This window comes from Xenopus laevis, chromosome 5S, assembly GCF_017654675.1.
Source record: "Xenopus laevis strain J_2021 chromosome 5S, Xenopus_laevis_v10.1, whole genome shotgun sequence".
Taxonomy (NCBI): Eukaryota; Metazoa; Chordata; class Amphibia; order Anura; family Pipidae; genus Xenopus; species Xenopus laevis.
Window position 1 is genome coordinate 65353569 of NC_054380.1, and position 10768 is coordinate 65364336.

Sequence of the window (10768 nt, forward strand, 5' to 3'; positions counted from 1 at the left end):
GCAGTCCAGGAATGTGTCGGCCCATTTCAGACGTTCCTATACAGCCATGGCACGCCTTGCTGACATTCAGCAGCGGTACAACATGCCAGTCAGGCGTTTGATTTGCGACAGCCAGACTCGCTGGAATTCAACGCTCCTCATGTTGGAACGTCTGCTGCAACAACAAAGAGCCGTCAACGAATACCTGTTTGAACTGGGTGGTAGGACTGGATCTGCAGAGCTGGGGATTTTTTTCCCCCGTTACTGGGTGCTTATGCGCGATGCCTGCAGGCTCATGCGCCCTTTTGAAGAGGTTACAAATATGGTCAGTCGCACCGAAGGCACCATCAGCGACCTAATACCCTTTGCTTTCTTCCTGGAGCGTGCCGTGCGACGAGTGACAGATGAGGCTGTAGACCAGCGTGACGAGGAGCAGGAAGCGCACGATTTCTGGTCGGAATCACCAGAACGAACCCAGGCACCTGCTGCAACGCAGGGAGAGGTGTCAGAAGTGGAGTCAGAGGAGGAAGGTGGCTTTGTGGAGGAGGAGGACCAACAGGAGCAGGCTTCCCAGGGGGCTGGTGGTGACCTTTTGGGGACCCCTGGTCTTGTACGTGGCTGGGGGAGGAGACCGTGGATGATGCAGTCCTTGATAACGAGGAAGCGGAGATGGATACCTCTGCATCCAACCTTGTGAGAATGGGGTCTTTCATGCTGTCATGCCTGTTGAAGGATGCCCGTATCAAGAGGCTTAAGGAGAAGGACCTGTACTGGGTCGCGACTCTACTAGACCCTCGGTACAAGCATAAAGTGGCAGAAATGTTACCAACATACCACAAGTCTGAAAGGATGCTGCATTTACAAACCAGCCTGCAAAACATGTTGTACAATGCTTTTAAGGGTGATGTCACTTCAGGAACTCATCAACATTCCAGGGGCAGAGGTGCCAGTAATCCTGCCACGAGCGCACCTGCAAGGACAAAGCACTTTGGCCACTCTGTAACGTCAGACATGCAAATGTTTTTCAGCCCAAGGCAGCGGCAGAACCCTTCGGGATCCACCCTCAAAGAACGCCTCGACCGGCAGGTAGCGGACTACCTGGCATTAACTGCAGATATCGACACTCTGAGGAGCGATGAACCCCTGGACTACTGGGTGCGCAGGCTTGATCTGTGGCCAGAGCTGTCACAATTTGCCATGAACCTCTTGTCTTGCCCCGCCTCAAGTGTCCTCTCAGAAAGGACCTTCAGTGCAGCAGGAGGGATTGTAACTGAGAAGAGAACTCGCCTAGGTCACAAAAGTGTGGATTACCTGACCTTTATTAAAATGAATGAGGGGTGGATCTCGGAGGGTTACTGCACGCCGGAAGACTTGTTCTGAGTTTCTGATTCTGACTCCCCATGCAGCTGTCCTTCTCTGCACGCCTCATGACTCCACATACAGCTGTCCTTTAGCGTCCTCCTCCCTCCACCACCGTTACAAACTAGGGTGCAAACCCTACTGGTTTAATTTGAATCCAGGTAAATCCTGAGTTTTTCTGGCCTCTGTGCTTCAGTGGCTGCGACCAAAAAAAACAGAATATTTTCAGCATTTATATGGCATATTTTTTCTGGCCTCTGTGCTTCAGTGGCTGCGACCAAAAAAAACAGAATATTTTCAGCATTTATATGGCATATTTTTCCTGGCCTCTGTGCTTCAGTGGCTGCGACCAAAAAACAGAATATTTTCAGCATTTATATGGCATATTTTTCCTGGCCTCTGTGCTTCAGTGGCTGCGACCAAAAAAACAGAATATTTTCAGCATTTATATGGCATATTTTTCCTGGCCTCTGTGCTTCAGTGGCTGCGACCAAAAAAATTTATATTGTTAGCATTTATATGGCATATTTTTCCTGGCCTCTGTGCTGCAGTGGCTGCGACAAAAAAAAAATTTATATTGTTTGCATTTATATGGCATATTTTTTCTGACCTCTGTGCTGCAGTGGCTGCGACCAAAAAAAACCAGAATATTTTCAGCATTTATATGGCATATTTTTTTCTGGCCTCTGTGCTTCAGTGTCTGCGACAAAAAAATTTTATATTGTTAGCATTTATATGGCATATTTTTCCTGGCCTCTGTGCTGCAGTGGCTGCGACAAAAAAAAAATTAATATTGTTTGCATTTATATGGCATATTTTTTCTGGCCTCTGTGCTGCAGTGGCTGCCACAAAAAAAAATTAATATTTTCAGCATTTATATGGCATATTGTTTCTGGACTTCTGGTTCAGTGGCTGCGACAAAAAAAACATAATTTTTCAGGAAAGTACACATGCCTAATTTTTCAGGGTTCTGGAACAGTGGCAAAATCGCATCTTTTATGGTCACCGCAGGTGATCAATAAAGTAGACCAAAACTGGGCCCACACTGCAGAATCAGTGTTTTTTGGTTCGCTTCACTGTACATTGAATTACCTCTGCCTGACCGTGCACGTGCGCACAAGCACGGTGACTGCTAAACACACCACTACAGAAATATTGCCACCAACAGGACGAACATCCTGGAGGTGACAAGCAACTAGTAATTAAAAACTATTATTTGCTCACTTGACGGTATCATTCATTAAAGCTCTTTGCGTCTTTTTGCGTTGCAGTAAGCACCGCGTTTAGTCTTTGCGTGTGAACAGGCTGTAACTTTTACACGACTTGATTGGCATGTAGACGCCGGACGTTTTAAAGCATTTTATTACACAGGTTTAGAAATGTAGTGTGATTTCTGCCCTTTACAGCACAAAACGCAGCGCTGTGTCAACAATGGATTTTTTAGAAACATTTTTGCCCTTGATCCCCCTCTGGCATGGCACTGTCCAGGTCGTTGCACCCTTTAAACAACTTTAAAATCATTTTTCTGGCCAGAAATGTCTTTTCTAGCTTTTAAAATTCGCCTTCCCATTGAAGTCTATGGGGTTCGCGACGTTCGCGAACCGTTCGCATTTTTGACGCAAGTTCGCGAATATGTTCGTGAACTTTTTTTCCGACGTTCGCTACATCCCTATACAGAACTGAATGGCAACTCTATTTACATTAACTACTGACTATGGCATATACAATTCCAAAAAAATAACAAACTTAAATAGGAATTTTAGCAATTTTCTGATATTTTTTGGTTTTTTTAACATGATAACCTTTAGTATTCTCACATAATATATTACAGATGTAGCAATAGATATTGCAAACCTTCGTGTTTCAACACTATTGTACAACAAAAAAGGCTTCAGTGAGCAAATCATGATGTATGTCAGATTACACAAGTGCTGTGTACAATACAAACTAAAAAAATAATAGTGATATAACTGACCCATCTGCGGATTGTGCTTCTCATCTCCTTGCCTAGTGGCATTGTGGGAGCTGTTCTGTGCTGCGGTAGAGGCAGCAGTGCAAACCATATAACATTATGAGGAGGGCCAGGATTGATATATTTTTTGCTTAGTTTGAATGTATCTTTACATTGTTTATGTAAATATTAAATGCTCCCTCCTTATACATATACTCTGATATTATGTTGATACATTAAAGAGGCTGGTGTTTTACAGTGGGTAAAATACAATTTTAAGTATAATTAAATTACACCTAGCAATACATAAAGAGGATTAGTATAAACTACTAACTCTGAAACATGCTGTAGTATGGAAAGAGTATAATTCCTTCCATAAATCACATTTCTAATTACAGATGCTTACTGTGTTGTCATTGCAGCCTCTAGTCCTTCCCATGATAACCAAGAGGCGTGTAGACCAATGAGCAAAGACCCTTCCAACTGGAGTGTTGAAGATGTGGTGTGGTTTGTCAAAGATGCTGATCCTCAGGCTTTAGGGCCTCATGTCGACCTCTTTAGAAAGCATGTAAGCAAGATTCATACAATGTACAATATTTTGCAGTCTTCAATTATTTTATAAACTATTACATTTTATGTTACATTATTTTCTATTGATATTCTATTGATTATCTATTCATACAGCAATTTCTTACAGAACAAATGCAACACATGCACTGTTGCATACAAAACATGTAGCAAATCTAATAATGTTGATTATTTGAAAGTAAGTATAGTATTTCCCTGCTACCCCTGAATTTTTGATGTTGATAAGTGATGGGCAAGTTAGGGAGCGCTGGTATGTGCAGGCTGCATTTTAGCCCTGTACTAACCTCCTGCACTATGGCATTAAGGAACTGTTGTCGTGATTCAAAATCCACTTAACTGTGATGGACTGTGTGATATACAGATTTTAACAATTACATTTTTTTAACACTTTTCATATTTTCTGGGCCTCAATTATACTGTTGTCTTGTTGGGCAAGGTGCAAAACTATGCACAATTCTGCAACCATAAAAATATTGCATTTAGTATAATTATTTTTGTACCTAGCATGATATAGTCATTATGATTGTGAATTAGGCAGAAAAGCCCTATGCTTGGGGCAAGGGAACCCTCAGAGTCTTTAACAATAACATCCTGATATGTTTTTGATTTTGTTTTTTTGTTTTTTAACAGGAAATTGATGGCAATGCGTTGCTGCTACTGAAGAGTGACATGGTCATGAAATATTTGGGACTAAAACTTGGGCCTGCCCTGAAGCTCTGCTACCACATTGATAAACTGAAACAAGCCAAGTTCTGACAGTACCAGTTACTACTAGTGTAGTGCTTTCACAAAATACAGTAGATATTGCCTTATTTTAAAAAGGCCATTCTGCCAGATTTGTGCCACTTTTGTTAGTTAGGCTTCTGTTTTGAAAAAAAACCCATGATATTTCCTTTTTTATTTATTGAAAAAAATTTATAATGTATAACAGCCTTAAAAACATGGCTGTATTCCATTCATATAATTGACCACATTTATACATGCCATAAAAGCTGGTAAAGTCACCTGATTTGTTTAATCTTATTTTTAACATGCAGCATTAAATACAACTGCTATAGATATCACTTGTGATATTTAATGCAAACGTTACTAGGGCAGCTGCAAAATTATTGCTACATCACTATAGTAACAACAAAATGTTTGTCTTTTACAGACAGAGAACATTTACAGCAAACAGATTGATGTGTTTGATTGAGCTTTTTGCTGAATTTTTAAGTATCTTCTAAAGCCAGTACATTAAAAAGAAGGCTTTCTATTTTTTGCAAAGCAAAGTATGAGTATAAAAAAGTTGTTACAAGTGTTGCTATTGCGGCTCAGCTTTATAAAATGATAAAAATGCTTCTGGAAGCTGACTGGGCTACCACAAGTATGGTAGGCAGTGCAGTACTGAAGAGAAGAGTTTGTTGTTGCTTTTGACCTTGACAGCTACCATTGATTTGTAGAAATGTGTTTTGCCTTAAGACAGTGGTTTCCAAACTATGGGGCTGGCCTCTCTGGGGGGGGGCATGGAGCATTGATATGTGGGACCCCTTCTGGAGACCAGTTATGGTAAGGTGGCCAAAAGCTTAAGGCCAGTTAGGGTGAAATTGTGGAGGAAATTAACATATTTCCTGAATACATGATGAAAATTCCATAGAAGGCCATAGAATTACAGATGCATCAACTCTGCATCCATAAGTGACAGAAACTGAGTTTTAAGATTTGTTAAAGGGCTAGATTTGAAATTATAAACCAAAGTGGCAACCCTGACACTAGGAACAGATACCTAAAGAAATTCAAAGTGATAACCAAGGGGATTACAATTTGTTTGCTTATAAATATTCTAGCATCACTGAATTTTCTTTATAGAAATGTCTTAATGTAAACTTCAGTGTTTTATACAAAAAAATAAACATAAATGAATTCTCTTTAAAAATAAAATTACAATACTGGAAATTTTCCTTAAGTTGAGTTCAAAACAGGTGATTATAGCTTCCTAATAATTTCAAACTGCTTGTCATTTACGTTTCACCATATTAACTGTTTACTGTAAAAATGTGACATGTACGCATATCTCTGATTTTGTATAATAGCGAGTATATATATGAGCAGTTCACAGTTCATGGAAAGCTTAAAAAAGGTTTATTCCAGACAAGACTCTTCTCTCCAGTAAAAAAAAAATTCTTGATTTTAATACCCCCATTTTGTGTTGGGAAGTTAAAATTAGTATATACTGTACAATCTAAGCACATCTAGTGACGTCTAACTTTCATTTTTAGTAGATAGGATGTAAGCAAAGAGTGAAAAATTTCCAGACATATTTGTTTGCATAAGTATCATGTGCAAATCAGTTTTACATTTTTTTTTTAATCATAATATTTTTATGTGCATTTTGCTGGGATTCGAATGCCTATTTTAATTGCTTTTCTGTTCCCCATGTCTCTTAGTGACAGACTTTGAAGTGGGCAAAGCTATATACATCCTACAGCCAACTAAACTTGCTGCTAAAGACAGTGTAGAATGCTCAAAAGATAAAGGCAGGAAAATATACCGTACATGTAAAGTTTGCTGGGATATGAAAGAAAGCTCACACATTTTCATATACAGTTATGCTCTACAGATCTGTGTATCTACAGGATTACGCATATATTTTAAAGAATAACTAAAGGTTAGACCACTGAATGGAGCCAATGTGTTGTTTGCTCCTCAATGAGGCAACTCTTTTTTAGGCCATGCCAGGGTGCATATTCCATACAAATTGCACTGGTCTGGGAGAAGTTATTTTGGTGCTGAACCAATATGTTTCTCAAGTATCACTCCTCTGTCCTGGGCAGAAACTTGCACAAAATAGTACTTTTGTAGTGTTTACTACACTGAGCATGGGAGCTAGCAATTAGAATGGGGATTTCTTTGCAGTACCATTTGCAACAACTATGAGTATTCAGAATCATGCAAAAGTTTATGTGGCCAATTAGAAGTTTTTTCATTGTTGAGGCCCAATCAGGACAGTCAACATGAAAATATGGTACAGTGTAATGTGAATAAGCAAATCTCTGTTGAGAAATAAACTAGTACTGCTAACAGGTTGCTGAACATGTACCTGTATGTATTGTAACTGGGGCTTTATATATTTGTGTGTATATGTATACAGTATATATATATGTATATTGAGCTTTGTTATAAGTTGATATATGTATATGATATTGTGTCATGTCAATGAATCTTTTTTTGTTTTATTTGCCTATTTTATATTGTGTACCCTGAGAAACAGGAGTACAATTCACAGTTGAGAATGACAGGCTTACAGTGGTAATCAGCTAAAAGGCAAAGGGTAATGCATCAACCAACGACAACGATAATAAAATCATGATGGCTTTATTTCAGTCCTGTATTGTCAGAAAACAATGTGTGTGTGATATTTAATTATGAGAAGATGCAGTGTCTAATGTTGATGTCTTCCACACAGATATACACTGCCCAATGACCCTTTGATCTCAGATCATCATACTGCAAGCACTTGCAAATAGTTTGACGCAAAATAGGTTAGTCTGCTAAAAATCCTTCTAGATTGCCCAATTTAATCTATAATAATCCAGCCCCCATTAAACTGTATGGGTCTGATTTATCATGCTGTGTAAAACATTGGAGAAAAACATCACCGGTGATGTCGCCCATAGCAACCAATCAGATCTTTGCTTTTGTTTTCTAGATGACTAATTGCTGATTGGCCACTATGGGCAACATCACCAATGATGTTTTGTCCAATGTTTTACACAGCATGATAAATAGACAGCTATATGTTAATAGTTCACATATTTTTCTTAAATAGAATATGTTTCAAGTGTCAAATGATATGGGTTTCTGAAATTCATTTTTAAATATATTAATTAAGTATACAACAGTTAATAGAACTGTAAAGGCAAGGTGGTACAGGTACACTTAAAAAACTGTGACTTGTACAAAAAAATCCCTTTAATCTGCTTTAACCATAACACCCCGTGTTTACTGTGTCAAACAAAAAGAACAGAACTTTTATGGGGGGCTCCGTTTGGTACCTGAAGAATGGGCCCATTTGCAAATGGTTCTTTTTGTTTAACACTGTAAACACAAGAGCTAGTGCCTGCTTTGCAGAGTCAGTGTGTATTTGGTCGGGTGGTTTTCAGAAAATAAGAAAAGTGAGAAAATTTTGGATTTTGAGAAATAACCACCTACATTTTGGAGTACATGGCAGCTACTTTAAAGCTTCCAATAATAAAGAAAATTAGTGAAACAGATTAATTAAACATCATCAACAGTTTAGTGAAATTTTATATAAGTGGCAGTTCACCTCTAAATTTATTTAGTTTGGCTTTGCTGCTATATTTTGCCCTACTTGTGTCTTAAATTATTTAGTGTTAACATCTTTTGTTGTTCTTAGATTTTTTGCCATTATACCTGTTTTTTTACTGTATATTATAGCATAAATATAAATCTAAGTTCTATCCAGGCACAAGGAGTTTATGTTATATTAATGCATGATCAATACATGTTGGTGCTATAACATACAACATTCTGAAGCCCAGTTGCTTGACCTGCATTCTTTGGTTACACCCATAAAGTGAATAAGTGAACTGCAATTTATTGTACTTTTATAATTATTATGTACTGTATATAGAACAAAGCACTGAGCATTGGACTGATTTCTTTACTCACAATAAGCCATACAATAGAAAACGATGATTGAAAGCTATGCTTTTACAGATCTTTTGTTGTATTTTAACCACCATTAAAGCTAAAATAATTTAATTAAACCCTCAGCAAAATAAATACATTACTAAATGAAAAAAGTGCAAAGAACTAAAACCCACACACTCATATATTTTTAAACTGCAATGCTTAATTTATCCCAACATGACAGAATACGATTTATCAGTGCAGGCAGTAATTTACATTGCAGGTCCTCCTTTAGGAGCTAATCAATCAGTGGTAAAAGATCTCCATGTTTGCAGCCATGTTACAAACAGCTCTTCCCATTTTTGTTAAGCTTTAGATCTGTTTTAAAGCTATTCTTTCACTCTGTGAATCTGCTTTGAAGCTCCAAATAACCAGCACAGCTTATATACTTTGAACTTGTTTCTGCTAAAAATCATATTGTTTGCTAAATCATCACTGCAGTATTTATTCTACTTCTTACACCACTGTGCTGAGGAATAAATAATGATTGTTGTATCCTTTCAATAATATTTTTCTAATAATACAAACTATATACAGTAGATTTGCCTTCATTAGCTAAATATCATTGTGCGATATGATAATAATAATGATATTATCTCAACGTTTACGTACAACAAATGAGTAGGTGAGGATGTCCAGTCTCAGTGCCATGAAATGCTACGCAATAGAAATGATGTATTTAGAAGAAAACATCCCAGAAAGAGATTTAGGTGACCCCACTGCAAATCTGCATGTGTAATCACTCTGTATTTGAACATATGCCAACATTACACGTGGTTCCGTGCTAACATTTACAGAATAGCATGTTTTATATGGTTTCATTATTGTATACACTGCTTAAGATCTATGGTACCTTATATTCCATAAACAAATGTGTCAAATGTGCTTTCAGTTTTTCAGAGCTCTAAAAGTGGATTTTGTTGCTGTTTCCAGGCATGGTTTAAATATTGTATTTGTACTGTACATTGACTGTTACTTGTATTGTTTCTTACTATTTGCTTCTTAATTGAATTGAATATAACTGGCCTTAATGATTAACATTTTTCTCAAAGGTAACTTTTTACATTTCTTTTCATAACTGATGCTTTATGGTTATTATAATATAAAAAAAACTGTGATTAAACACAAAGATCTTAAAAAGCATCTTTGTAATTTTTTTTAAATATTGCAAATTATTTCTGTATTTCTAATAAAACAAATGCATTTTCTTGGACATGAATCCATTATTTTTTTTATTTGAGACATGAATAATGGCTATATGGTGATGAGTGCTAAAACATTTGTGCAGTCATAATTAGCTGTTATGCACACAGCATTATGTGGGTTTGTCTGTTGTCAATTGTTTACTATGCCAGTTTTTGGCCACTGGGGATGTATATAGATAGAAAGGTTCCCCTATACTTACTCAAGCTCTCACTCTTTTCAGGGTAGAACCCCAAAGAAGATTAATAAGTTCCCCAATTAGTATGGGGTAGAAAATAAATATTTGACCCTTGAAATGTATTTCAGTGGACAAGTAAAGAGAAGGGTCTACAGATAACAGATATCTTCCGGCAGAATTCTTCATTGCAATATGTTTTTTAAAATTGCAAACAGATTTTTTTTTTACATTTAGTTTTGAAATCTGTGGTGGTGCTAGACATGTTGCTATTTTCCCAGTTGTCCTCAGCCCTGTGACTTGTGCTTTGATAAACACTTTACTGCTGCACTGAAAGTTTGAGTTATATCACCCCTCCTCCTTTCCCCTCTGCAGTCCATCAGCAGAACAATGGGAAGTAGTGATGTGCAGGTCAGGGTTTCCCTGACCCGCACCCGACCCTAACCTGCCCTGCACCAACCCGCGGCTGCCCGCACCCGGTTCCGAGGGTCCTTTTATAGACCCGCGCCGACCCACCCCGCCGATGACATCACAATGATGTCATAAAAGGGGTGGGGCGAGCATACGCGAGAGTATAAAACAGGAATCCGGAAGTCGGATGCCGGCATTTGAATGTGGCGGGCGGGTGCGGATTCAGCTCTTCTCCTGCTCTCCCTGCTCACCACCTTCAAATACCCGCGAGGTTGACCCGAACCAGCGGGTCCAGTGGGTATCGGGTCGGCCTGCACATCACTAATGGGAAGGTAACCAGACAACAGACTCCTGCATTGCTAATAATGCTCCCATGCCCCACCTAGTGGTAGATGAACAGCATTCAATAG

General features: G+C 38.3%; 1 protein-coding gene across 3 annotated transcripts in view; it reads left to right on the plus strand.

Moving 5' to 3' along the window:
* The window catches only part of scml4.S (Scm polycomb group protein like 4 S homeolog), a 75076-nt gene extending 67507 nt beyond the window's left edge, over positions 1-7569 (plus strand). For 2 of the 3 annotated variants that reach the window (XM_041564630.1, XM_041564631.1), the window contains exons 8-9: positions 3712-3857; positions 4508-7569. In XM_041564630.1, the coding sequence (XP_041420564.1) occupies positions 3712-3857; positions 4508-4633 (272 nt within the window). In that variant the 3' untranslated portion in view covers positions 4634-7569. The remainder of the gene's footprint in view (positions 1-3711; positions 3858-4507) is intronic. The other variant, XM_041564632.1, reaches the window with a different exon arrangement.
* Positions 7570-10768: the final 3199 nt, after the last annotated feature.